General features: G+C 42.8%; 1 protein-coding gene across 1 annotated transcript in view; it reads left to right on the top strand.

Annotated features, from left to right (window-relative positions):
- Window positions 1-1047: 1047 nt before the first annotated feature.
- Window positions 1048-26078, top strand: part of SPON1 (spondin 1) — a 488651-nt gene continuing 463620 nt past the window's right edge. Inside the window, exons 1-3 of the mRNA XM_061610510.1 lie at window positions 1048-1290; window positions 1606-1929; window positions 19440-19546. Of these exons, the coding sequence (XP_061466494.1) occupies window positions 1680-1929; window positions 19440-19546 (357 nt within the window). The 5' untranslated portion in view covers window positions 1048-1290; window positions 1606-1679. The remainder of the gene's footprint in view (window positions 1291-1605; window positions 1930-19439; window positions 19547-26078) is intronic.

The following is a 26078-nucleotide window of genomic DNA, read 5'->3' as shown; positions in this document are numbered from 1 at the left end:
ACTCCACCCACTGGTCAGTCGCAAACTGCCCCTGGCTCTGCTCAGAGATCATGCGCTTGGAAAATCACCAAGTTGGCAACCCAAAGGAGCTTACCTGAAAATTTCCCTTGGGGCATTGTGGCCTGGCCTCTAGGCCGCTTGTTCTATCACTGTAGGGCAGCCTTTCCCAACCAGTGTGCCTCCAGATGTTGCTGGACTACAATCCCCATCTTTCCTGACCATTGGCAATGTTGGCTGAGGCTGATGGGAGTTGTGGTCCACAACATCTGGAGGCACACTGGTTGGGAAAGGCTGCTGTAGGGAGTAGTTGTGACTGGAATTCTTACAAGAGTGAGGAACCTTTTCCAGCCAGGGGCCACATTCCCTTCTGGACAACCTCCTGGGGGCCACATGCCAGGGGTGGGTGAAGCCATGAATGTATACCTTGGTACAGTAGGCTAATTTCTTAACAGGCTTCCATGTTGCTCTCTATCCTGCAGCCAGGCCAGCAAAAAGCATTATCAGAGTTCAAGGCCACTTTCCGGCCAGGCCAAAACAGGCCAAAAGGAGGCTGTAAAGCAAGGCCAGTGAGAGGTGGCCCGGGCAAAGAGGGTGTGGCCAGGGAAGTGTCCCAAGGGCCAGACAGAGGCCTGGAGAGCATTTGGCTCAGGGCCCGCTGTCCCCTCACCCGTCTCCTACCACACTGATCTCCTCATCCGCACCACACCCTTATTTTCGAGGAAATCGCATCGACCCGTCAGTGGTGCTTACTTCAGAGTAACCACGCATAGGATCGGGCTGCTGCAGTTGCGCGCCGTTTGCTTTCGGGCATCTCCCTAGTTCTCCCCTTTCCCTGAAGATCTTCTTGATCTTGCCAAAGTTTGCTGTGCTGAAACTTCCAGCCAGCTTGGGCGGGCGGGCCGGTGGGGCGGAGTTTGGGGTGCGTGTCTCCAGGATGCATCTCCCTATCTCGGGGTCATCTGCTCCCGGGGGAGGAGGGACCGTTTGCAGCATCTGGCGGCTTGAAGAAGGGGAGGCTTCCATCAGGGGCCGGGCACGCTTGTTCGCCCTTGTAACCGTGGAGTTACTATAGACTTCGGCAGGAATGTAGGGGATTCACGTGCACAGCTCTCCCGTTCGATCCATCCTGGCGGAAAAGCTCCCCCGCAACGCACATACACGCGCGCGAGTGTCTTGGAGACACCCCCCCCCCGCGCCGCCGCCGCCGCCAACCCACCCCGCGCCGCTATTTCGCCGGCCCCTGTGAATTGAGCTTGGCTAAGTAAACATCACCGAGCTGCTAATCACAAGGTCTGAAACAAAACAGCACTTCAGTTCGGATCTGGGCAAGAACAGTCCTCCTCCTCCGGCTTTCCTTAGCAGCAGCTAAGCCGGTCCTTCCGATCTAGCTGTCCCCTTCCTCCTCTTCTCTCTCCCTTCTTCACAGCCCTCCCCAGGCTGGTTGAGGCGAGGGGGGGGGAGCTTCGCGGGCTGCAACTGATTAAAAGCTGCGTTTGTTAGTTTCTTCCTTGCTTTGCTGTCTCCGGAGACTAGAGGGGGGGGCTTTCCCCAGCCATCTATTTCAACCTGCCCATGCGGTGATTTTTATTTTGTTTTTACTTGCAGCAACAGCTTGACACAACCGTCTCCTGTGTCTTTATTCGCTCCCCCTCCCCCAAAGTTGTTGGGGAAACCAAAAGATGGGACTTTATCATCAGCCTCATCGTCACGATCCCGGCTCTTGGCGAGCCTTGCAGTTGCTCGCCTGGGCTTTCCCCTTGGTGACATTCGCTTCTTTCGCGGATGACACCCTAGAGAGAGCCCCCAAATCCGAAGGCTATTGCAGCCGGATCCTGCGAGCCCAAGGGACGAGGCGAGAAGGATATAATGAATTTAGCCTCCGCGTGGAAGGCGATCCGGAATTCTACAAGCCCGGAAACAGTTACAGGGGTAAGTCTTGGCCACTTCCAACCGAACACAGGGGGTCAGGGGCACGGCAAGTGTCGTGGCACAAACTAACGGGGTGCCTTCCTGATTGAGCGGAGGTCACTTGCTCCGTTACGGGGTGGGTGTGTGCTTTTGTATGTAAACAGAGAGCAACACTTGTTCGGGTTTTTTAAAACATCTCTTTCTTAGGCGGCGGGTGGGGGAGCTATCCCTCCCTCCCCACCCCCTTACAGCATGCTTACTGGGTGAAAGGAAGCCTCTTCTATGATGTATTATTATTATTAATCCTTAATTGTCCCCTACACTCTTCCCCCTCAACTTAGTGTTGCAACTGGAATTTTTTTCACTTGGCCAAAGATACTCAATAGGCTGTTAATTGTCTTGCCTTGAAACAGGAAAGGACTAAGAATAGTGAGCAGATGGGCCAAGATAGGGTGATGGAAAACACCAGCTTTCCTCACAGTTTCTTCCTTGCTCTCCCTTCCCCACTCCCTAAAAACTGAGGATTGCCAGGGACTGCATCTGCTAACTACTTGGAAGTTATGCCACTTGTCATTTGTATGGGAGGAAAGTCACTCTGCATGTGCTCAGGAGCACTCAGGAGGAGCCCTGGCACTGAAAACATAGTGGAAGAAGAAAAGGAAAATGCAAGTGGAGGAAAATGACACTCTGGGAAAAAGAGAGTCTTAAGGATGAATGCATCACAAAATGTTCCTCAGGGATTTGCTCTGCGCTGCTCAGAATCAGTTGTCTCCTTAAATAGGAGAATTACCTGCAAACCACATTTTCACCCTGAACAGCAGATCATTGCTGAGATAAGAATATCTAAATTCCCTGGCTGGAGGACACTCTTATTATTATTATTATTATTATTATTATTATTATTATTATTATAAAAATACGTTGGGAAAATATTAAAGCCCACCCTGAATTTGCACTTGACTGAAGGTGTCAAATCTCACATTGTAAGCTCATTAACTTACTAAAGTTACTAACGTACTAAACTTACCAGGAGGAAGGGTGGGAGGATAATATCATTAATAATAAACAAACAAACAAACAAACAAATAAAGGTAGAAGCAACTTTTGGAGCAGAAACCTTCTCCACCACCTCCAACCTTTAGCTAAAATAAGTGGAAAAGCATCCCTCTTCACCCATGAGACAAAGTCCAACTGAGAAGGGATTGCATTCTTAGGAAAGGGAACATTCAACAGTGATTATCCACTTGTGAATATTTGGCTCTTTTATAGATGGAAGGAAAGTGGATTGAATAACATAAATGAAGCTGAAACAATATGGAGAAAAAACCCACACCCTTAATTATTCTGCAAGAACAGGTGACCAACTAAACCTTGAGTTTGTAGCTCTTTTCTGTGCCAAGTCATCTTGGTATCTGCCTCTTTGATTTCTTGGCAGTTACTGGCCTGTAAATATTCCTGTAGAGGTTTGAAAATTACTCCCAGTGAAAAATTGTACAGAATGTTGTTTTCAGTTCCCAAGAAGGGTTATTTGTTTCTTGGAATTGAAGGAGAAAATAGACTTTCAAATAAACTTCCAGAGCAAACTTGGAAAAAATATGAAGTTTTTGCCAGCAAAATGCAATCAAATAATCATTTACACACATTTTTATGAATGGTAAAAGTTTTCAAATTCTGATCCCTGGCTCATTAGAGTATGTGACATTGGACATTTAGCACACATTATCTGCAGTTTTCAAAGCCAAATTCTTCCAGATCCTCCTAAAACAGTCAGATGGGAGAAGCATGAGAAAACATTGTAAATGTAACTTTGTTTCCTATAGCAGTTTAATGTTGTCACATAGCTTTATTTTTATTAACTGTCACAAGAGTTTAACAAGTCTCTCTCACGCAACATGGAATGACATCACGCTAAGTTTGAAAACTATCTGCCTCTCCCCGCTTATTCTTTTTTAAAGAAAAAATAGTGATCTTCCTAGAAAATAGCTGTCTTATCTGCACAAAATCTATGTAAGAGGCAAAGCTGATTAATTAAGGACAAACTGAGGCTTTGCGGCCTATAAATTACCAGCAAGCAAGAAACACTGTGCATAAGATGCCGAGAAAGACAGCTGAGTTATAGCCAAAGATTTGACTAAGGATATTAGTGTGTGTGTGGGGGGAAACTGGTGCCAAATCCTGGAGTGGAGGCACCATTGCCTATTTCTGATGTGATTTTTTTGTCACTTTATGCAGTACTTAATAGAAGGAGCTGCTGCCTGGAGCTGTTCTTCAAACAGACAGAGCAAAGAGTGCTTCTTGTGTTTGGATAAATAGGGTATGATCTGTTTTTAACAATGGGAGGCAGATTCACACTTGTGCAAAGAGAAGGATCAACACATGGCAGGCAGTCCTTACTATTAGGCAGAGTGAGGTGGCCACTTCAGGCCAATGATTTGTTGCTCATGAAAGAGCAACAAATTGTTAGTTGTTGAATATTGCTGTATTTTTGTTGCAGGTAGGAGAAGAGGGTGCTTCTGAGATTTTCTGCTTCAGGTCCCCAAATAACCTGACCAGCCTTGAATACTCTGTTCCTTGATTGCTGGAAGGCACCATTTGCTGTTCCACCTCAGACAGCAAAACGTTTTGGCACAGCTTGGCACATGGCACAATTTCCTTCATGCAACTAATTTCCTCATGGGATAGTGATTCTTTTTTTAGTCACCATGTGGCAGAAAGTGTATGGAAAATGTTTCTGTGGAAAGGTTCACCACACATTTGTCTCTCTTTACTAGCACGCATTCAGGAAGTGTTGATAAATCTGTACTGCCTAATTTGCATTGATTGGTTCAACATGGATTCTATCACATGGAGGTTAGAAAAAATACCACATGTGTAAAGATTAATGATATGAAACAGCCACCAGTGTTCTGTGGTGGCCTTAGCACCACTTCTGATAAGGGTGGCCATATGTCCTACTTTACAGGGGACCGTCCTTGATTGGAAGGGCTATCAGAGGACAGTCCTGTTTGAAGGAGTCCTCGATTTGATGGGCTATCAGGTTTAAAGATAAAGGGCCATGAGATGGGAAAACAGAGGCCTTGAAGTTAGCATCAACGGCATCTGGACAGCACTGAGCAGGCACACAGGTCACTGATCACAGTTTTTCCCACTATGGTGAGATGTATTGCATTTCTGTTTAAACTATAGTCATTGTTTCTAAATTTGCATCTTTACATATAATTAGTGCATGCAAATTTTATGCAATTATGTGTCCTCTTTTGTCTTTGTGTGTGTGCATGATGTATTTCCAGTTTTGGGACAATGTGTAAGGGGCCACTCTGCTTCAGAACTGACAATCCTTCCCATTCGGAATACAAGAAACTCCAAGCACAGTATTCACCAAGCATACTTGACATATGTACACTTTATACTTAAGTTTGTTTAACCATCATTTATCCTCCCAAGGGAATTGTAGCTCTGAAGAGATGGGACTAGGGTTCTCTGGCACAGAATTCTTACCATTCTCACAAAAATAAATTTCCCAGTACTCTAGGGGTGAAAACCATTAAAGCTGCTATTTAAATGCAATTGCCTATAGGTGATATCTGTATCAAGTGCATTGTTCCAGAAACAGTAGGAGAGATGAGATGTACCTAAAAGAGTTGTCTTCAGCTGAAAGCATAAGGAGGTGAGGTAGGAAGGTTCCTTTTCTGGCTGTTCCTCAACCTCCCAGGACTTCCTGTAGCTGAAATACGCCAAATGTCTCCGGCTGCAATCCTATGCACATGTAACTTGGCATAAGGTCCACTAAACACAGTGGGACTTATGCAAAATAAATATGTATATGACTGTGCGACAAAAGCTACATTTGGGTCCCTATTATCCCCAATCCTCCTGAATCCAAACTAGATGGGTGCTCCCTCAATTCTCTTTCAGATAAGTGGGAGAGGAAGTGGTTGTCAGCTCTTTTGATTTTCTTTTTCAGCATCATGACTGTAGAGGTTTTCTTAACACTCTGGCTGCAAAAACTTTAATGCTGTAAGCAATAATTTAGAAATGTATTTTTCATCTTATGATTGTAGGTAAAAGCATTGAAATGGTAATAGATTGACCAACCCTCCCAACTAGAAGGTATATAACTGTTTGGTATAAACAATTCCTTGTTTTTAAACAAATAAAAATAAAAACACACAACCATCCCTCCAGCTTCTCTTCTGCCAGCACTCCTTCTGCTGGCATTCTCTGAGTTGGATTGCTCTGTAAGTAATTCCATCCAGTTTGGCTTGTATTGACTTCTTTCTTAAATTAACTTTAGTTTTGATCATTGGAGGACAACTTTGTCTGTTTTCTTTCTTCCAAGGGACCCATGGGCTCCGAATAGGCCTATAAGCAAAGAGCCTTTTTTTTTTTTAGATTTTTAATACCACCAAATCCCGGAAGGCTTTTGGAACCCTTGGACATGGTCAAGTATTATTATAATAATTATGGGTTGCATCTAGTGCTTTGTGAATGGAAGACTGTTCACATAAGAGGGCTTTCTGGACCCATTCTTCACACTGCAGCCCCCTTCCAACCCTAAAAAGCCCATCCTTTTGCAGGACCCTTAGGAAAGAACGGAATGTAGTATAGCGATTGCAGGATGGGAGGTGGCTTGTGGGAACTGCCTTTATGGAGGCATTGCCCCAAACTGGGAGGCAACAATGAGTGGTACATTGCTAACTCAAGCTGTTAGCACCACCACCATCATTTTGGATGATCATCCTCAACTTCCTATGCCACTCTCAGCAGAGAATCGGAATTGTAGGGGGCTGCAGTGGGGAAGAGGGGTGTGAAAATCCCCATCTATGAGTGGCTTTCTGTTCAGAAACCATGGGATACATCCCTATATGTAAAAGTACTTCCAACTTCGGATTTTAAAAATTCAGTGAAAATATAGGGACTTTGGCTAGGCTCAGAAATATTGAAGAACATAGGAACACTGCTAGATTAGGCTAAATGCCCATCTAATCCAGGACTCTGTTTTCACAGTGGCCAAGGAGATGCCTCTCCTGCAATTCCCAGCAACTGGTAATCAGAGGTATACTGCCTCCTCCAGCGGATGTAGCCATTGTGGCAAGTAGCCATTGTTAGCCTTATCCTCCATGAATTTCTCTAATCCTTTTTTAAAGTCACCCAAGTTGGTGGCCATCACTGCCTCTTCTGGTAGCAAACTCCATAGTTTAACACTGTGTGAAGAAGTACTTTCTTTTGTCTGTCCTGAATCTGCCAAAGTTTAGCATCTATTTTTATGGATCTAATGTCCATCCTGACAGAGAGTTCTATACACTTTATAACGCGAACCTTGCATTTGGAAAACATGCTGGTTCTAATGAAAGGGATTTCATCACTGCTTCTGTGATTTATTTGTTAGTTTTGTTTTGCTTGGCTTGATTCATATTGCCAGTTGATTTTTATTGTCAGATATAAACATGGCCCAAAGTCCTATGCGTTGCTTATTCTTTCTGAACTAAGCAGGTGTGGTCTGATCAGTACCTATACAGAGATCAGATGACTGGGTTTCTTATGAGAGCCTTTCTAAACGTTTCTAAAGGAAGAGCAAGAAATGAATACAATAAATAAAATACAAGATCTGGAAGATTGGAGACATTTTACTTCAGGCATGCATCAACTTGTAACTCCAAGCCAAACACAGAACATCACTTTGTTTTGCAGTCCACCAGGGGCTTGATAAACCTCCCACCTACATGGACAAAAACCCCAAAAGACTTGCCTTGCCAAGCCATGATACTTAGCTGATAGGTTGTGTATGGTTTAGGCTGCAATCCTGGGAGTAAGGTCCATTGAAATGATTATGAAGGGACTTCCTCTAGGAAAAAGCACCAATTGTATTCATAGAATCATAGAATAGTAGAGTTGGAAGGGGCCTACAAGGCCATCAAGTCCAACCCCCTGCTCAGTGCAGGAATCCAAATCAAAGCATTCCTGACAGATGGCTGTCCAGCTGCCTCTTGAAGGCCTCCAGTGTCGGAGAGCCCACTACCTCTCTAGGTAATTGGTTCCATTGTCGTATGGCTCTAACAGTAAGGAAGTTTTTCCTGAGTTTCAGTTGAAATCTGGCTTCCTGCAACTTGAGCCCATTATTCGGTGTCCTGCACTCTGGAACAATTGAGAAGAGATCCCGGCCCTCCTCTGTGTGGAAACCTTTCATGTACTTGAAGAGTGCTATCATATCTCCCCTCAGTCTTCTTTTCTCCAGGCTAAACATGCCCAGTTCTTTCAGTCTCTCTTCATAGGGCTTTGTTTCCAGTCCCCTGATCATCCTCATTGCTCTCCTCTGAACCTGTTCCAGTTTGTCTGCATCCTTCTTGAAGTGCGGAGACTAGAACTAGATGCAGTACTCAAGATGAGGCCTAACCAGTGCTGAATAGAGGGGAACTAATAGTTCACGCGATTTGGAAACTATACTTCTGTTAATGCAGCCTAAAATAGCATTTGCCTTTTTTGCAGCCACATCAACAACAATTCCAAGATCCTTCTCACATGTCATATTGCTGAGCCAAGTATCCCCCATCTTATAACTGTGCATTTGGTTTCTTTTTCCTAGGTGTAGAATGTTGCATTTATCCCAGCTGAATTTCGTTCTGTTATTTTCAGCCCAATGCTCCAGCCTATCAAGGTCCCTCTGTCTTCCACGGTATTAGCTGTGCCCCCCAATTTGGTATCATCTGCAAATTTGATAAACATGCTCTGTACCTCCTCATCCAAGTCGTTAATAAAAATGTTGAAGAGCACTGGGCCCAGGACCAAGCCGTGTGGTACCCCACTCGTTACTTCCACTTAGTTTGAGAAGGAACCATTGATAATAAGCACTCTTTGAGTATGATTCTGGAGCCAACTGTGGATCCACCAGAAAGTTGTTCCATCCAGCCCACATTTAGCTAGCTTGCTAATCAGAATATCATAGGGCACTTTGTCAAAAGCTTTGCTGAAGTCGAGATATATTACATCCACAGCATTCCCACAGTCTACCAGGGAGGTTACCCAATCAAAAAATGAGGTAAGATTAGTTTGGCAGGATTTGTTCTTCATAAATCACTGTTGGCTCCTAGTAATCACTGCATTATTTTCAAGGTGCTTACAGATTTGACTGCTTCATAATCTGCTCCAGAATTTTTCCAGGGATAGATGTTAGGCTGACTGGTCTGTAGTTCCCCAGTTCCTCCTTTTCGTCCTTTTTGAAGATAGGGACAACATTAGCTCTCCTCCAGTCATTTGGCACTTCACCAGTCCTCCATGATTTTGCAAAGATAATAGACAGCGGTTCTGAGAGTTCTTCAGCCAATTCCTTCAATACTCTAGGATGCAATTTATCGGGCCCTGCTGATTTGAACTCATTCAAAGTGATTAGGTATTCCTTGACCGTTGGTCTATCAATGTCAAGCTCCAATCCTGCCCCTTCTACCTCATATTTCCCTGGAGCGTCATAGACCCCTTTTTGGGGAAGACTGAGCCAAAGTAGGAATTGAGCATTTCTGCCTTTTCTTTGTCATCTGTTATCATTTTGCCATCCTTATTGAGTAGCTGTGCCACCTTTTCTTTTCTGTCTTTTACGATGGACTTACCTGAAGAAAGCTTTTTTGTTGCTTTTAGCATCTCTCACTAACCTCAGCTCATTCTCAGTTTTATCCTTCCTGACGCCATCCCTGCAATTCTGTGATACCTGCCTGTACTCTTCCTTTGTGGCCTGGCCTTCTTTCCACTTCCTGTATGTGTCCTTTTTTGTTTTCAGGTGATCTCTAAGCTTTTTATGAAGCCACTTTGGCTTCTTCTGCTGTTTCTCCCCTTTTTTCCTTGTTGGAATTGCTTGCCATTGTGCTTTTAGAATTTCCTTTTATAGAAACTCCCACCCATCTTGGACTTCTTTTCTCATTAGGGTCGCTTGCCATGGAACCGTACTTACAATTGTTCTGAGTTTATTAAAATCATTTTTCCTGAAGTTTAAGGTGCGCACATGGCTACTCTCAGCTTTTGCTTCTGTTAAAATCAAGAATTCAAGTATGGTGTGGTCACTTTCCCCCAGAGTTCCCGTAACTGCCACTTCATCCACCAAATCATCTCTATTGGTTAGAATCAAATCAAGGATAGCTGATCCTCTGGTTGTTTCCTCCACTTTCTGTAGGAGAAAGCTATCTCCAACACAAGTCAGAAATTTCTTAGAGGGGCTGTGTTTGGCAGAATTTGTCTCCCAACAGATATCGGGATAATTGAAGTCCCCCATTACTAGTACATCATGCTTCCTCGAAACATTGCCAATTTGCTTTTCAAAAGTTACATTCTCGTCTTCTCCTTGATTGGGTGGTCGGTAATAGACTCCAAGCACCACATTCCTTTTATTACTTGCCCTATTGATTTTAATCCAGATACTCTTGGTGGAGCTACCAAGCTCATCTTCCTGTATTTCTGTGCAGAGATATCTATTTTTAACATATAGCAGGACTCCACCTCCCTTTTTATTCCTTCTGTTCTTTTTGAACAATTTATATCCTTCAATTGCTGTATTCCAGTCATGGGCGTCATCCCACCAAGTTTCAGTTATACCTATCAAGTCGTAATTACCCTCCTGTATTAAGAGTTCAAGTTTGTCCTGATTGTTTCCCATGCTCTGCACATTAGTATACAGACATCAAAGACCATGTGATTTGTGGCTTGGCTTCCTTACTACATTTTTCTGAGGACTGTTACTGGGCCCTATTAGAGCCGATCTCTCTGTTCCCATTACTATGTGCAAGCCTTCATCAGTCGTTACCACCAAGTTTACGTCTCCCTCCCCCTTAGGATTCAGTTTAAAGCCCTCCTGATGAACTTCTCCATGCTGTGGCCAAACACATTTTTCCCAGTCCTTGTGAGGTGCAAGCCATCACTTGCCAGCAATCCATTTTCCAGGATGCATAGCCCATGGTCCCAGAATCCAAATCTCTCATGTCGGCACCACCTTTGTAGCCATTCATTCACACGGAGTATTTTTCTTTCCCTTTCTACTCCTCTTCTAAGTACTGGAAGGATGGATAAAAAACTATCTGGGCCCCAAAGTTCTTGAGTTTCCTTTCCAGAGCTTCAAAGTCTGATGTGATTTGTTCATAGCTCCATTTGGCAGTATCATTTGTTCCTACATGTATGAGGAAAAAGGGATATCTGTCGGTGGGCTTGATGAGTGATGGCAATCCTTCCGTCACATCTCTAATCCATCCTCCTGGTAGACAGCATACCTGGCAAGTCCACGGATCATCTTGGCATACTTGGGTTTCAATCCCCCACAGTAGGGAGTCTCCCACTATTAGTACTCTTCTCTTCTTGTTGTGGGGTGTGGTTTCATTGGCTCTGCTTGATTGAGCTTCAGTCTCTTGCTCGTTGTCACACAGGTTCTCCTGTAATTCTTCCACCACAGGCTGTCCTCTAGTCTCATCCTTGAGTGGTTGAAAGCGGTTCCATAGTTCCACTGGTGAACGGTGTCTTCTAGCTCTTCTGCTCCTATGGAGTTTCCACCACTTCATTGTTCCTCTCCAAAGCAGTCTCCTCTTTTGCTACCACATGCTGTTGTTTTTCCACCTCCACTTCTCTTTGCTGCTGTTGTTCCATCGTTCTGTCTAAGAACTCCTTATCTTCTCTTATAGTCACCCACCATTCCAGGCCTCTCACTTTTTCTTCCAACAGTGCCACGAGCTTGCACTTGTTGCACGTGTACGCCATGTTGTCCTCAGACAAGAAAACAAACATGGCACACACCTTGCAAGTCACCACCACTGGAGTATCCTTCCTGTTCATATTCTCTTCTACCTTTTGTTTCTTTCTAACTACTTGTTTTGGAGTGGCCTGTGCTTTGTCCTGTCCTACTTGAGGGTAAACTTGAGAGTCCCACTGGTATGTGGTGCACTGTACAAGAAGAATTTGTAATTTTTTTTAGGGACCTCCCCTGTTGAACTCCTTTGTCAAACTCCTGTTTGCTCTCCCTGTTTGCTCACTCTCTGAAAGCTGGCTTGCTTATATCTCCTCTCCTGTGGACCAGCTGAGACAGCTCCCTCTGCTTTGCTCAGTTAGGAGTCAGGAAACAGAATGAAAGTCCAGCACACACAGCTGCTGCTTGTTGCCCTCAGCAGTTCTCAGGCCATGCCCTTAAGCCAATAGATATCAGGCCACACCCCTTCCAATCAAGCTGCTATGGAGCCCTTCAGAGCACACAGCTTAGACCACATGGCTTCAGCGCCCTTTTGGCCTTTTTCTTTTCCTTGCTACAGCTCCTTTGTCAAACTCCTGTTTGCTCTCCCTGTTCGCTCACTCTGTTCACTCAGTCAGGAGTCAGGAAACAGAACAGGATTAAACAACTTAGCTATAAGGCAGGTTGGTGGGGAGAGAGGGGTTCTTAAAAAAACTACTTAGAGATAATAAGTGACAAATCTTTGCCAATTTGGGTGCTGTATCAGTTGCAGTGAAGTTTCAGCTTGATTACATACTGGCATGATATTATGCAAGAATACATGGATGGGAAAGAATAATTGCTAACTTCAAACTAATTCATAATTGTCAGTCAGACTTGCCCAAAGAACATAACATTACTTTCAGATGTGGAAACTTTTTTAGTATGAAAAAACTATGACTATTGGTTTGATTTTGAACCTTTGTTGTTATGTGCCTCCAAGTCGACTACGACTTATGGCAACCCTATGAATCCGTGACCTTCAAGAGCATCTGTCATGAACCACCCTGTTCAGATCTTGTAAGTTAAGGTCTGTGGCTTCCTTTATGGAATCAATCCATCTCTTGTTTGGCCTTCCTCTTTTTCTACTCCCTTCTGTTTTCCCCAGCATTATTATCTTTTCTAATGAATCATGTCTTCTCATTATGTGTCCAAAGTATGATAACCTCAGTTTCATCATTTTAGCTTCTAGTGATAGTTCTGGTTTAATTTGTTCTAACACCCAATTATTTGTCTTTTTCACAGTCCATGGTATGCGCAAAGCTCTCCTCCAACACCCTATTTCAAATGAGTTGATTTTTCTCTTATCCACTTTTTTCACTGTCCAACTTTCACATCCATACCTAGAGATCAGGAATACCATGGTCTGAACCATTCTGACTTTAGCATTCAGTGATACATCTTTGCATTTGAGGACCTTTTCTTGTTCTCTCATAGCTGCCTTCCCCAGTCCTAGCCTTCTTCTGATTTCTTGACTATTGTCTCCATTTGGGTTAATGACTGTGCCAAGGTATTGATAATACTTGACAAGTTCAATGTCCTCATTGTCATCTGTAAAGTTACATAAACCTTTAGTGTTCATGTATTCAGATTTTGCTCTATAACTAGGAAGACTGGGGAGGTGGGAGACTCGGGGCTGTGCCTTCAGCAAGATGATAAAATTGGGAGACATGCTATATAAATCATGCTCACTCATGAAACTACTACAACAAGAACACATACAATTATTCTTACAAGCAGAAAACAATAGATGATACTGAAGATTTTGTTTGATTAAAATTAAGCTGCATTCAGAGAGCACTTTATTCTATTTTCCTGATGTTTCCTTCCCTGTTAATTTTAACATTTTATGTGGTCTTTCCATGGCATAAAAGCCACATCTAGAAATCTAGTGGAATCTAGTGGATGTTTAGCACTCATTTCTGTGTTAAATACGTCCAGAAAAAAACTGTTTTCAACCAGGTTAATCCAGGAAATCATGGGAGTTTGATGTTTTATTTTTACCATGGTTTTCTTGTGATCATACCACTGCTACTCACGTAACAAAATTTGGGCTGGTGTTCTAGCATACAGAATTCTGCATGTGTATAAGGGGGGCAACATGTTCAGTGATGTGGGCATGGTGTGGCAACAACGGATGTCATTGGATATGTTGTCCGCTCTCTCTTATACACACGCAGACTTCTGTCTGCATGCTGACAGCTGTGAATTAAATTTGTGAATGACATGGCAGTATACTGACGGGGGAAAACTACAGTTCCACAATGCAACAGGTACTACAGTATGAAAGGAACATTAGAAATCAGGACAGAAGTGCTAGCATTATAATCAGGAAAAATAATGCAATAAACCCCACATCTGAATGCAGCCATAGGCTAGAGTAATACACTTTAGCTGATTCTTCTGTCAGAATGTTAAATTTTCCATTGCAAATGTTCTTTTTTCTCTCTCTCTAAATGAAATAAACAGTGTTCTGCTATCAGCTTAGTTTAAGTATGATGCAATCAGTTTAGTGGGGATTTCCAAATAATTTTGTGCATAGAAAATGTTTCATTTTTCTTTCAAAAGGGAATTAAAAAAAACAAAACCTCACTTTTGACAATTAGATGTGGCATTTTGGTTGGTTGTGACCTCTTCTGAGAAAGGAATATGAAAACTGATGTGTACAGTTTGATAGAAAGTATGAAAATATGGAGAGACAGAGATCCATCCCCTTCTGCGATGCACTTTTGACATTTGCCTTGCTTTGTATTACTCAGAGCTACAGTGACTTTGTTGTATAAAGGAAGGGAATTAAGCACTTATCTGTGTACCTATGATCCCATCACATTTCTCTGCAGGAGGAAAAAATGTGAATTCTACTAAATAAGAAGGGGCTTATGCAAGAAGGGATGGAAATGAATATTGACCTAATGAACCACTGTCAACATATAAATTCTTTTTGCTGAGTTTAGCTGCTACTGAGATTGAACTTGTTTTCATTGTATGCCTCTTTTTATTACTTATATAGGTATTAGGTTAGATTTATGTGTGCATACACATTTATACAAATTCCTTGATATGTGTCTATCATAAATTTGATCTAGAAAGTACTCGGATGTAATGAGACAGTTCAACATCAAGTGCTTGTCAGCTTTTCCCACACTGTGTTGCCTAACAGCTTGATTGGCAATCCAGTATAGAGCGAAGTATTAGGAAACAGAATTTCCTTCCTTACCTAATCAATCCCCTTTTCCCCTGAGTGATCTATTGATGGACAGATACTTTCAACTCAGGGGAAATGCAAGCAAGTATCCATCCTTCTGGACATCCAAAAAGAGAAAGACTTCCCTTGGTAAGAGTGAATGAAGGCATTTTCATAGTGCTACAATCTTCTGGTCATGTGCTGTTCACCCTAGTTACTCATGATGGCACTGAGTGCAAGTTGCGACTGTCAGCCATAGCCATTTTTTGGAGATTTTGACTTGCCTGGTATCATGAACATTTCAAGATGAGCTGCTATTTGAACCGTAAGACCAACACTATTCATCAGGCTACATGACTCTCAATATTTAGCCATCTCCAGCACTTGAACAAAATGTCTTCTACTCTATACATTGCCAGTGGTGAAAATTGTGAGTCTATCCATCTTACATGGTTGGGCGCTATTGTGTACTGTGATTTCCAAACTTTGTAGCTGCAGTTAAGGAGGCAGGGCTCACATTATCTTCAGACATGCCATGGACACAAGTATATATTCTTTTTCTTAATGAAAATTTCTCCCATTTTCCCCAACGTTCTCTTGCTAATTAATGAAAAAAAGAAATTGCATTTGAAAATTATCAAAGGACAAAGAAAATTTCAATGAAATTCTCATAGGTGGGGGACAGGGTTTTTACTGATGTTACCTGAGTTTCAAGGTGCCCAGGTGGTGTTTGTAAGTGTCCTTTCTTTCACTTTATAAATAATCTCTCCAGTGGTCTGCACTTCCTGATGTCCACACTTCCTGAAACCACTGTGACATTCTCAGGTAGGCTTTTCTGTAAGCACCAGAAGATGGGGAGGCTGCCTATGGTGTGCCTGGCTGCTGTTTGTTGTTGTTTATTTTTTAAGTGAACACTTTTTTTAAAAAAGGAAAGGAAAAGAGAGAAGTTCCCTTAAAAGCAAAATTATTGATTGTTTCTGACTGTAGCTAAAGACAGAGATCTTGGGCATCACAATAGACAGCTCTCTCAAAACATTGATTCCAGTCTCTTGTGATAATGGAAAAGAAAATTTGACAGTGGGAATCATTAGGAAAGGGATTACAATCAGAACAGCAACTATAAATACTATTATATACATTTGTGGAGAATCCACTTTTTTGGAAATTCTCACTGCCAGATGAGAATAAGTAAAGATAACATAACTCAAGGATATAAAGAAAGTGCTACTAAAATAATAACAATCCAACCAAAAGTCTAGTTCTTTGAGCAGAAAACAGTAAACTGGTTCTCTTATGAAAATCAGTGACACCTGATGATCAAACTGTATGTAACATTAAATGCTAATGCATCTTTGCATTTGACATTCATGGTTTGTTTTTTAAAATGAAAATAGCATCATGTGTATGAAGAGGAGGCAGATGATTAACAGGATTAGAGCAGGCCTGGAGAGAGCATTTAACCCTTTCCTCTCTTGCTGAGGTCCTAAAGACAATCCTTCTCATGATGCTGGTATTTGCTTGGGAGAAGGAAACCGATTGGCACTAATGGGAGACTTAAATCCAAATGCAGATTTGAATGTATTTCTCTTTATTTATTTATTTATTACATTTATACCCCACCTTTGTTTCACCATTGAACCCAAGGCGGCATACATGTGGTTCCCAGGCAGTCTCCCATCCAGGCATTGACCAGACCGAGACCTCCTTAGCTTCAGCAATGTGGTGGCCCCATGTGCCTTCAGACCATAGCCTGGGACCACTTGGTGTACAAGTTCACCAATTGATTTTTTTCAAAGCCTTGCAACGCATAGAAAGCTGCAACTTAAGCACTTTTCCTAGGACGTGAATCCTTGTGCACCAAGCTGTGGACTCGCTCCCTAGAGTGTTTACTTCATAGTAAACATACTTTGGGTCTTGCCCCAGGAATGGGCATTGTGAGATTGTTACAAGCTGTATTAAGTACTATATGGAGCCACAGCTTTAATTCAACTTCTAGCTGATTCTGGAAGAGCAATGCCTCAGTCATAGTGTAAGAAGGGCTAAAAGGTCTGAGTTACCAGGAGGTTACCAGTTTAAACATTGCCTCTTCTATGAAAGTGCTAGGTAGCCTTTGGGCAGCTGTTCTCAGCTGCTGCTGCAGCCCCATGCAAATTATGAGCATAACAATGCTGATCTACCTTACAGGGTTCATGTAAGGATTACAAGATGATAATGGCATAAAGCACTTTGAACCCTGTAAAGCATATAAATGCACATAAAAGGTGTTATTAAGAAATGACAGCTGGTCTTCCTGGGATCTAAATAAGACCCAACATGGAAAGTTGCAGGCAGGGGCCTCAGGAGTTTGCTGCTTATCATCGCTTTTTAAAGTCTGATCATCACTGTTTGCCATTTGCACGAACATGAACTCCTCAGATGAATATTCTCTATGTCATCTGCATTTGCCAACACCCACCCAAGTTTCTTAGCTGTCACACAAGGTCTGCGAACAAAGTGGTGAAACAATGAAATGCCAGTAGTTTTTTCATAACTGAAGCTGAAGCTAATTCCCTCTGCAAGACATATTTTATTTTCACATGCTGGGGTGTCTTTCTAAGACTTTGGTTAGATATTTAAAGTCTGAGTCAAATGGCACTCCTTTTTTTTTTAGACAAATTTTAATACAGCATTTGTAGGTGGTAGCCTACTTCTTCAGCTGCCAGAACTGCTGGCAGCAAGCAAGGCAAGGCAATTAGTAGAATGTTTATTTTTCAGTGAGCCTCCTTTCAAAAAGGGCTCTCTTGCAAAGTACGCAGGAGAATATGTCACCAATGTTTAGGGGAAAGGCTGTGGCTCAGTGATAGAGCATCTGCTTTCCATGCAGAAGGTCACAGGTTCAACCTCTGGGGTCCCCAGGTAGGGCTGGGAAATATTCCTGCCTGGAATGTTGGGGAACTATTGCCAGACTGAGCTTAATGGGCCAATGGTCTGACTCTGTATTAGGCAGCTTCTTATGATCCAAAGGCTGAAATCCTATATTCCAGGAGGGGGGAATCTCTGGCTTGAGGTCTCCTAGCCTCTCCTCCCAGGTCCCACCTTCTATGCACCTTGTTGCCCCCACTGATCAGCTAAGCGGTGAGAGCAAGACATTATTGGGAAGGGGAGGTTTCTAGTGGGTGTCCCACTGCAGAGTTGCTGATGCAAGAAGAGATCACTCTTATCCTCCATTGGCAGCTCATTGTATATTCATGCTGGGCACTGAGAAAGAAAAGTCCCGTTCTCAGTGCTCAGTGTGGAAGCCAAGGGACTTGCCAGTGGAGGAAGAGATTGTTCTCTTTCTTCATTGGCTGCTTGCTTCATTTCCCTGCAGGACAATGAGAATGGGAAGCCCCTTTCTCAGCGCTCTGCAAGGAAACATGACTCTGCTCTATGAATATGTGTGAATGGGGGAGGCGGGCGAGTGTGTGGATGCATTGTTATGTGTGAATGGAATGAGTATATGGATGGATGAGTATGAATGGGCTGTGGATGTGTGGACGTATTTGTGTGAATGGGCTGTGCATGTGTGATCAGATGTATCCAAATGTCGGTGGGTGGGTGGATGTATTTGTTACTCAGTTGTTACTCTGCCATGTCACTCTACTTTTATTTATTGGAACTGATTTCTTGAGAATGGCCATGTTTAGGTCTCTTACAGGAAGGTCAGGAAGGATGAAGTGTTTCCTATATTTCCTACTGCCAGATGCTGGGGAACAGCCACCAAAGGTGGATATCTCCCCATCTTTAATTTCTTGATCCTACTAAAGAATCTAGACACTGATCACTGTCAGTGAGAGGATCCTGGAATAGATCTACTAGAGCTCTGACACCCTTTATGGATTATATAAGCTTTACGGCTTTTATGCCACTGGATGCAAGCTTATACTATCACATGATCAGAGAAAAAGTTTAAAATGCTAATATTGTTATTTAGGGGAGGAGGAATTACACAGTCCATGGATACCAATGGTGTGATTAAAATGGCAAATTTACTCATGAAACAAACCACCAGGCACATATTCAAACAAGACTTAGTAAGAAAAAAAGGCTGACAAGTTTGAAAATGTGCCCATGAAAGAGTTGCATGAATGAATCCTAAAGCAATCTTGGTAGCATGCAGAATGTATAACAGACTTGCATTTCAAGACTGATATTTTCTGGTGTGTGAATGCCTATATGCTGAACATGACTACTTTTTCTACTAAACATATAATATTTATGTATATACTGGTCTCTGCTAAATACATTATTTGGATCCTTATCCTTAGTCAAAAGTTACCCCAGTATTTATCAAGGTCAAGACTAGTTCCAGAGGATGGCAAGGTTGGGCATTTGCCAGGGCTTCAAGTCTAACAGAGGAGCCACTGTCCTAACAGTCCTACCATTTCCACTTTTCACAAAATATCAAAGACAATGTAATCTAAGAGAATTCTAAGTTTGCACACCCTACTTCTTCCAGGTGAGGGGATCCCACTGATGGTTTGTGGCTGAAGACCCCCCCCAAAATTCTAGAACCAGGACTGACTAAAGTATTTTATGAAAAAGCTCTGAAGAAGCAAGCTTATTTCAAAAGTCTTATTTTCCTGCCTTTTCCTCCAGTAACACTTTCTGCTGCCACTCCAGCCTATTTTCGTGGATTCACACTGATTGCTTTGAAAGAGGGCAAAGAGGGAGAGAAAGAAGAAGACCATGCGGGGGCTTTTCAGGTGAGTAGCTAGCTCTTGAACTGTGGTTCCAGTGATTATGTCTGGTTGATGATTTCATGGAAGAAAAAAAACTGTACAAAACAGCATAATCTGTTTGTGCAGATATTGATATCTCAGTAGTTGCAGGCATAGTGTAAGCTCTATAGCTCCAGTCAAAGATCAGATTTGTAGGGGAAAAGGTTTTGGCAGGTGCTGGAAGTTGGCTGTGGAGTTCAGTGGATTTTTATTGTAGCCCAGTCTTATGCATGTTTGCTTAGAAGCAGCCCCCAATGAAGTCAATGGAATTTAACTTCCAAGCTAAGTACATAGAATTGCAACCTTAACTACTTTGATAAATAGGATACAAGAGATCAGAAGCTGGCCTTGGTATGCCACTATTTCTACAAAACACAGTCAAGTCCAAATATTTTTGTAGTGTTCATTTTGTCAAGCAGTCTGTCTATTTTCATGCTCATTCCTCTTTCAAGACTAGTGAAGGTGATTTTATCATGGTGGCATTTTGATTCCTATGCTGTTCAAATCCAGCATTGTCACTTGAAAGTAGGTCCCACTTAGTTCGCTGGGGCTTATGCCTAAATAATTCTGCACAAGATGGCAGTTTGTCTTATTGAAATATACTTTAGTGATTCATAGTCTGGGCCAATGTGTCCTGGAGCCTTTGCATTTTCCAAAAGACATTAATCATGTGACTGTCATGTTTCCTAATTGTTCATGAACTAAAAAGCAAATAAAAACAGTAAGTTCAAGTTAGGAAGGAATATATTTTTGCATCTGTACTGCTAGAGAGCTTACATTTATCTCTCACAGTAACTTAGCAAAGCCACTGTTATTCTTCTTGATCTCCACTGAACTTTGGAGTTTTCTTCATAGGGAAAATGCCTCAGCAGTTTGTTCCATTGTATGTTTACTGCTGTATCAGTCACCATCTTTTTTTAATTGCAATTGTAGGATCTACAGCTTTCCAGTTGGTGCTGCAATTCAGCACTTTTATGCCTATAGGGAATTCACAGTTCTAGAGTCACTTCCTGGAAACAGTATCAAAGATCACACACATTAAAAGGCATCTTTTGGGACACATATGATTAAAACAAAAACAAAACAGGTTGCCCCTGGACCTTGCTCCTGTGTATAATGACTGGTAAAGTCTGGGACAAATTATGAATAGTTCAGGATGTTGAAAGGTACTGCAGCTGAAATTAAAAGTTATGTATTATTTATTTAAACTATTTCCATCCCATCCTTCTACCCTACCATAGGGCATTCAGGGTGGCTCACAATAAAATCATGCATAATAAAATTACAGAAACATTAAAACAGATAAAAATTACATAAGATACAATTAAGAAATATATGGGAGTGATATTAAGAGGTAAAACACTAAAAAGGGAGGGGAATAAAATCAGTTGCAGGCTCTACCTTCAGTCCCTCCCAAAGGCTCTGCAGAACAAGATGGTTTTCAGAAGTCTCCAGAAAACCAGAGGGAGGGAGCAGAGTGGGAGGGAGCAGAGGGGGCTTCCTGGGGTAGGATATTCCAGAGCTTGGGGGCCGTGGCTGAAAAGTCTCTCTTCTGTGCGCCTGCCAATCTGACATCTTTAGTTACAGGCACACAAAGGACACCAGAGGCAGCTGGTCTTAAATCACGGGCAAGTACATATGGGCATAAGCAGTCCCTCAGGTACATTGGCCTAAGGCCGTTTAGGGCTTTAAAGGTCAGAGCCAGTACTTTGAATTGGGACTGGAAACAAATTGGAAGCCAGTGGAATTGATAAAGCACAGGGATATGTTCCCTGTGCCATGATCCAGTTAACATTCTGGCTGCCACATTTTGAACCAAAATGCAATTTCCGAACTGTTTTCAAAGGCAGCCCCAATCAAGCCTTGAAATGTCACCAATGCATGTGTCACTGTGGCCAGGTCAACTGTTTCCAGGAACGGGCACAGCTGGTAGCCCAGTTTGAGTTTGCCAAAAGCACTCCTGGCTACTGCAGCCATCTGATATTCAAGCAACAGGGCAGGATCCAGGAGTACTCCCAAACTGAGGACCTGCTTCTTCAAGGGGAGTGCGACCCCATGTCGAACAGGTTGCAGCCCTATTCCTGGCACAGTTTTCCCCTTGACCAGCAACATTTCCATCTTGTCTGGATTAAGTTTTAATTTGTTAGCCCACATCCAGCCCTTCATAGCCTCAACTCCCTCCCTGCGGTCAGGTGGTAGGGAAACAGAGTTGTGTGTCATCAGCATATTGATGATATCGAACTCCAAATCTCCACATGATCTCTCCCAATTGTTTCATATAGATGTTAAAGAGCATGGGAATGGAACCCTGTGGGACCTCGTAGACCAATGACCAGGGGGTCAAGCAGTAGTCTCCCAGCACCACTTTATGGAACCAGTCCATCAGGTAGGACCAGAGCCACCATAAAAAGGTGCCTCCCAATCCCATCCCAGCTAGATGGCCCAGAAGGATACCATGGTCGATGGTATCAAAAGCCACAGAGAGGTCCAGCTTCACCAACAGGGATGCATTTCGCCTCTCTGATGCCTGGCGTAGGTCATCAAGCAGGGCAACCAAGGCAGTCTCTGTCCCATGACCAGGCCTGAAGCCTGATTGAAAAGGGTCTAGATAATCAGATTCATCCAGCCACAGGGTTTAATGCAGGCTTCTTTAACAAAGGTCTTATCACAGCCTCTTTCAACAAGGTTGGCATAGAACCTTCACTTAGGGAAATATTAATTAAAATTCCAACCAGCCAGCCACTCCGCCTCTGGCAGATTTGATTAACCAGGATGGGCAAGGGTCAAGGGAACAAGTGGTGGCCCCCACTTCTCCCAGAGTCCTGTCCACATCCTCAGGCTTTACAAGCTGAAAAGTATCCATAGAAAAATGACCAGAGGAAGCCTCAGGGATATCTGGCACAACTGTAGTTAATGAGGAGTCCAAATCAGTCCAAATGCAGGTGATTTCTCACTAATCAGATAGAGTGCTCCTGCTTAGACCTATCACACAACACTATCAACAATTGGCAGCAACTGGCCATAGTCACAGAGCTCTGATTTTCTTCCCTCCTCCAAGCAACATTCAATGGATGAATGTGATATGCTGTGTTAGGCTGTGGCCTCAGGGACAGTTGGAAGCTGCAATGATGTGACTCCGCCTGTCCTCTTACCCTCACTAAGCCTCTGAGTAAGTTATATCTAGTTTTCATCATCCACCATAAAATGGTTCATTATTCAATTTTGAAAATAAAATACTAAATAATGTAATATTATTTTAATAATAGATGGTAATGTACATGACCTTTGATGCCTATTTTGCACCAGATTGCATCAAGGGCAGATGCCTCTATTGCTCCACCGGTGCTACCCTAGTTTTCAAAAGAGATTTGGCTCTTAGTGGCGCTCCTTTCCAATAGGGCTGTGCACAGCCCTCCCTATCCACCCTATGGACCCAAGCTGTGGGCCCTGAGGAGGGCCAATCCACCCTGTCCCAAAGAGGGGACCACCTGCCCCACTCCGGATCCATCTCTGAAGTTATTTGGGTTAGGGCTAAGGGTTTTTAAAATTAAAAATATAGTTGGAGGGAAGAAGGAGGCACTACATCTCCTTTTCCCCTGCTCCCCACTGAGAGCAGGCAGGTGCAACCAGTACCACACAGGATGGAATCTTTCTGCTTATCGGTAAGCAGGACAATTCCATCCTGTGCGTTGCTGGTCGCTGCTCCTTCACTAGGACCTTCTCTGCATGCAGGGGAGCCAGCCACAAATCAGCAGCGACCAGCACTACACAGGAGGAATAATCCTGCTTATCAGCTGATAAGCAAGAAGATTATACTGTGGGCTCCTTTTTAAAGCGGCTTCCCTGCATTTTGGGAAGGTGCTCCTGGAGGGGATTCAGTGCACCGGGCTTGAGGAGGCCTGGCGGGAAGGAGGAGCGGTCAGGCATGAAAAGCACCTACCTTCTCCCATGAAGTGGTGCCTCCTTTTCAGTTTCTCTTCCTTCCCACACACACTTGCTTGTTCTTTATGCTCTATGCCCCATCCTGATGGCCCCGGATCACTCTGGGCTGCCATACCTGACCCACAGAGATTTGGGGCTATCTCGACCTGACTCGGCTGAGGCCCAAATGTCTTCGAAGAGGCCTGATTTCAGCTACAAATAGGCAATAGTGAAATGGGGCTGATGCCTTGATTTGTATCCAAAGAAATATACACTGATAAGAACACAAGAATAGCCCTGGTGGTCTGGCATCCTGTTCTCACAGTGCTTAACCAGCAGACCTATGGGAAGCCCACAAACAATACCAGAGTGCAAGACCACTCTCCCTAATTGGGATTCCCAGCAATTGGTATTCAGAGGAATATAGTCCCTGTCAGTGGAAGCAGAACATAGCCATCATGGCTAGCAGCCATTCCATTGTTAGCCTTGTCCTCCATTAATTTGTCTAGTCCTCTTTCAAAGATATCCTAGTTGGTGTCCATCACTACATCTTGGGGATGTGAATTCCATAGTTTAACTATGAACTGTGTGAAGAAGTACTTCCTTTTGTCCGCCCTGCTTCATTGGACATTCACAGGTTTTAGTGTTAGGAGAGAGGAAGAAAAACCTTTCTCAGTCCACTTCCTCCATGCCATGCATAATTTTATACACATCTATCATGTTGCCTCTTACTCACTTTTTCTCTAAACTAAAAACTCCCAAATGCAGCAACCTTTATTGATAGGGGAGTTGCTCCATCCCTTTGATCATTTTTGTTGCCCTTTGCTCAACTTTTTCCAGCTCTACAATATCCTTTTTGAGGCAAAACAACAAAATTGTACTCTGTATTCCAAGTGTGGGTGGACCATAGATTTGTATAATGGCATTATGATACTGGCAGTATTATTTTCAATCCATTTCCTAATCATCCCTAATATAGTATTCACTTTTTTCACAGCTGCTACACACAAGGTTTTGTTCTTCATCAGTTACTGCAATGTATACATATGTGTGTGTGTGTATATATGTGTGTATATAAACACACACACACACACACATATTAGTGCATTGGAATGCCCTCCCAGACGAGATACGCCTGGCGCCTTCTTTGTTATCTTTTCGGCGCCAGGTAAAAACCTACCTTTTCGCCCAGGCTTTTTAAACATTTTAAATTTAATTTTAAACCTAATATGGATTTTAATTTATAAACTCATGGCAATTCTATTTCGGATTTTTATCATGTTATATTTTTCACACTTGCTCATATTTTAATTGTGATTTTATTTGTTGTACACCGCCCTGAGAGCTTTCTGCTATAGGGCGGTCTAGAAATGTAATAAAATAAAATAATAAAATAAAATTTGTAAAATTAGGATTTATTTCCTAATTACCATATATGCATCGCAATGTGCATCATGCTACTCTTGCTTACATTGAATTCTATTTGTTATTTTACTGCCCATTCACCCAGTTTGGAGACAGCCTGTTGGAGCACCTTACAATCCCTTTTGGTTTTAACCACCCTGAACATTTTGATATCATCAGCAGACTTAGCTACCTCACTACTCACCCCTAACTCAAAATCATTAATGAATAAGTTTGAAAAGCACAGGTCCTGGTACTCTTCATTTGGGCTCCACTTTCTACATCTATCCATTTTGGAGAACTTCCCATTTATTCCTGCTCTCTGCTTCACGTTCCTTAACCAGTTACTGATGCAGAAATGGATTTGTACTGTTCTGTGGACTCTTGTTCAAGAGCTCACAGAAGTCTTCTCACAATGCATCATTAGTTTGTGTTTTAGTATGCGAACATGCAGAATAGAGTATATAAAATCTAGTGGGCCATACTTAGGAATGAGCTTGCATAATAACTTACACAAGGGCTTACTCAAACTTGGGGTCCCTTTTCTCATACAATGCCTTCTGCTAAGTTGGGAAGGCAAGAGGTTTTCTGCTAGTGGAAGGGCACCTTTAGGTCATCCAGGTTCCATTAATGCCCCCCCCCGATCATAACACCCCATATTGTCATTCAAAGGCTATATTCTTTTTTCCTCTGTGGCTAATAAATGTTGTGTCAAGGATCAGCTCTACCATTCATAGCACTGTTCTTCAATCTTGGACCCTCAGATGCTGTTGGACTCCAACTCTCATCATACCCAGACAGCACGGTCAATGGTCAGGAATGATAAGCGTTTTAGTCCATCAACATTTGGTGACCCCAGGTTGGAGAACACTGATATAGAGAATGTGTGGGTCAACATAAAATCCTTTTTGTACTTTTTAATCAGTGAAGAGTTAATAACTAGTGCAATCAATCCAGCAGACATGATCCTACAAAATATGTAAGCTTAACTTTTATTACGCTCAGTTATTATTATGTTCAGTTTTTCAACTGAACATCAGGAAAAACTTCCTAACTCTTAGAGCCATATGACAATGGAACCAATTACCTAGAGAGGTAGTGGGCTCTCTGACACTGGAGGCATTCAAGAGGCAGCTGGACTGCCATCTGTCAGGAATGCTTTGATTTGGATTCCTGCATTCAGCAGGGGGTT

This window comes from Rhineura floridana, chromosome 2 (assembly GCF_030035675.1).
Source record: "Rhineura floridana isolate rRhiFlo1 chromosome 2, rRhiFlo1.hap2, whole genome shotgun sequence".
Taxonomy (NCBI): Eukaryota; Metazoa; Chordata; class Lepidosauria; order Squamata; family Rhineuridae; genus Rhineura; species Rhineura floridana.
Note: the sequence above shows the minus strand (reverse complement) of the source record. Positions and strands in the feature narration are given on the sequence as shown.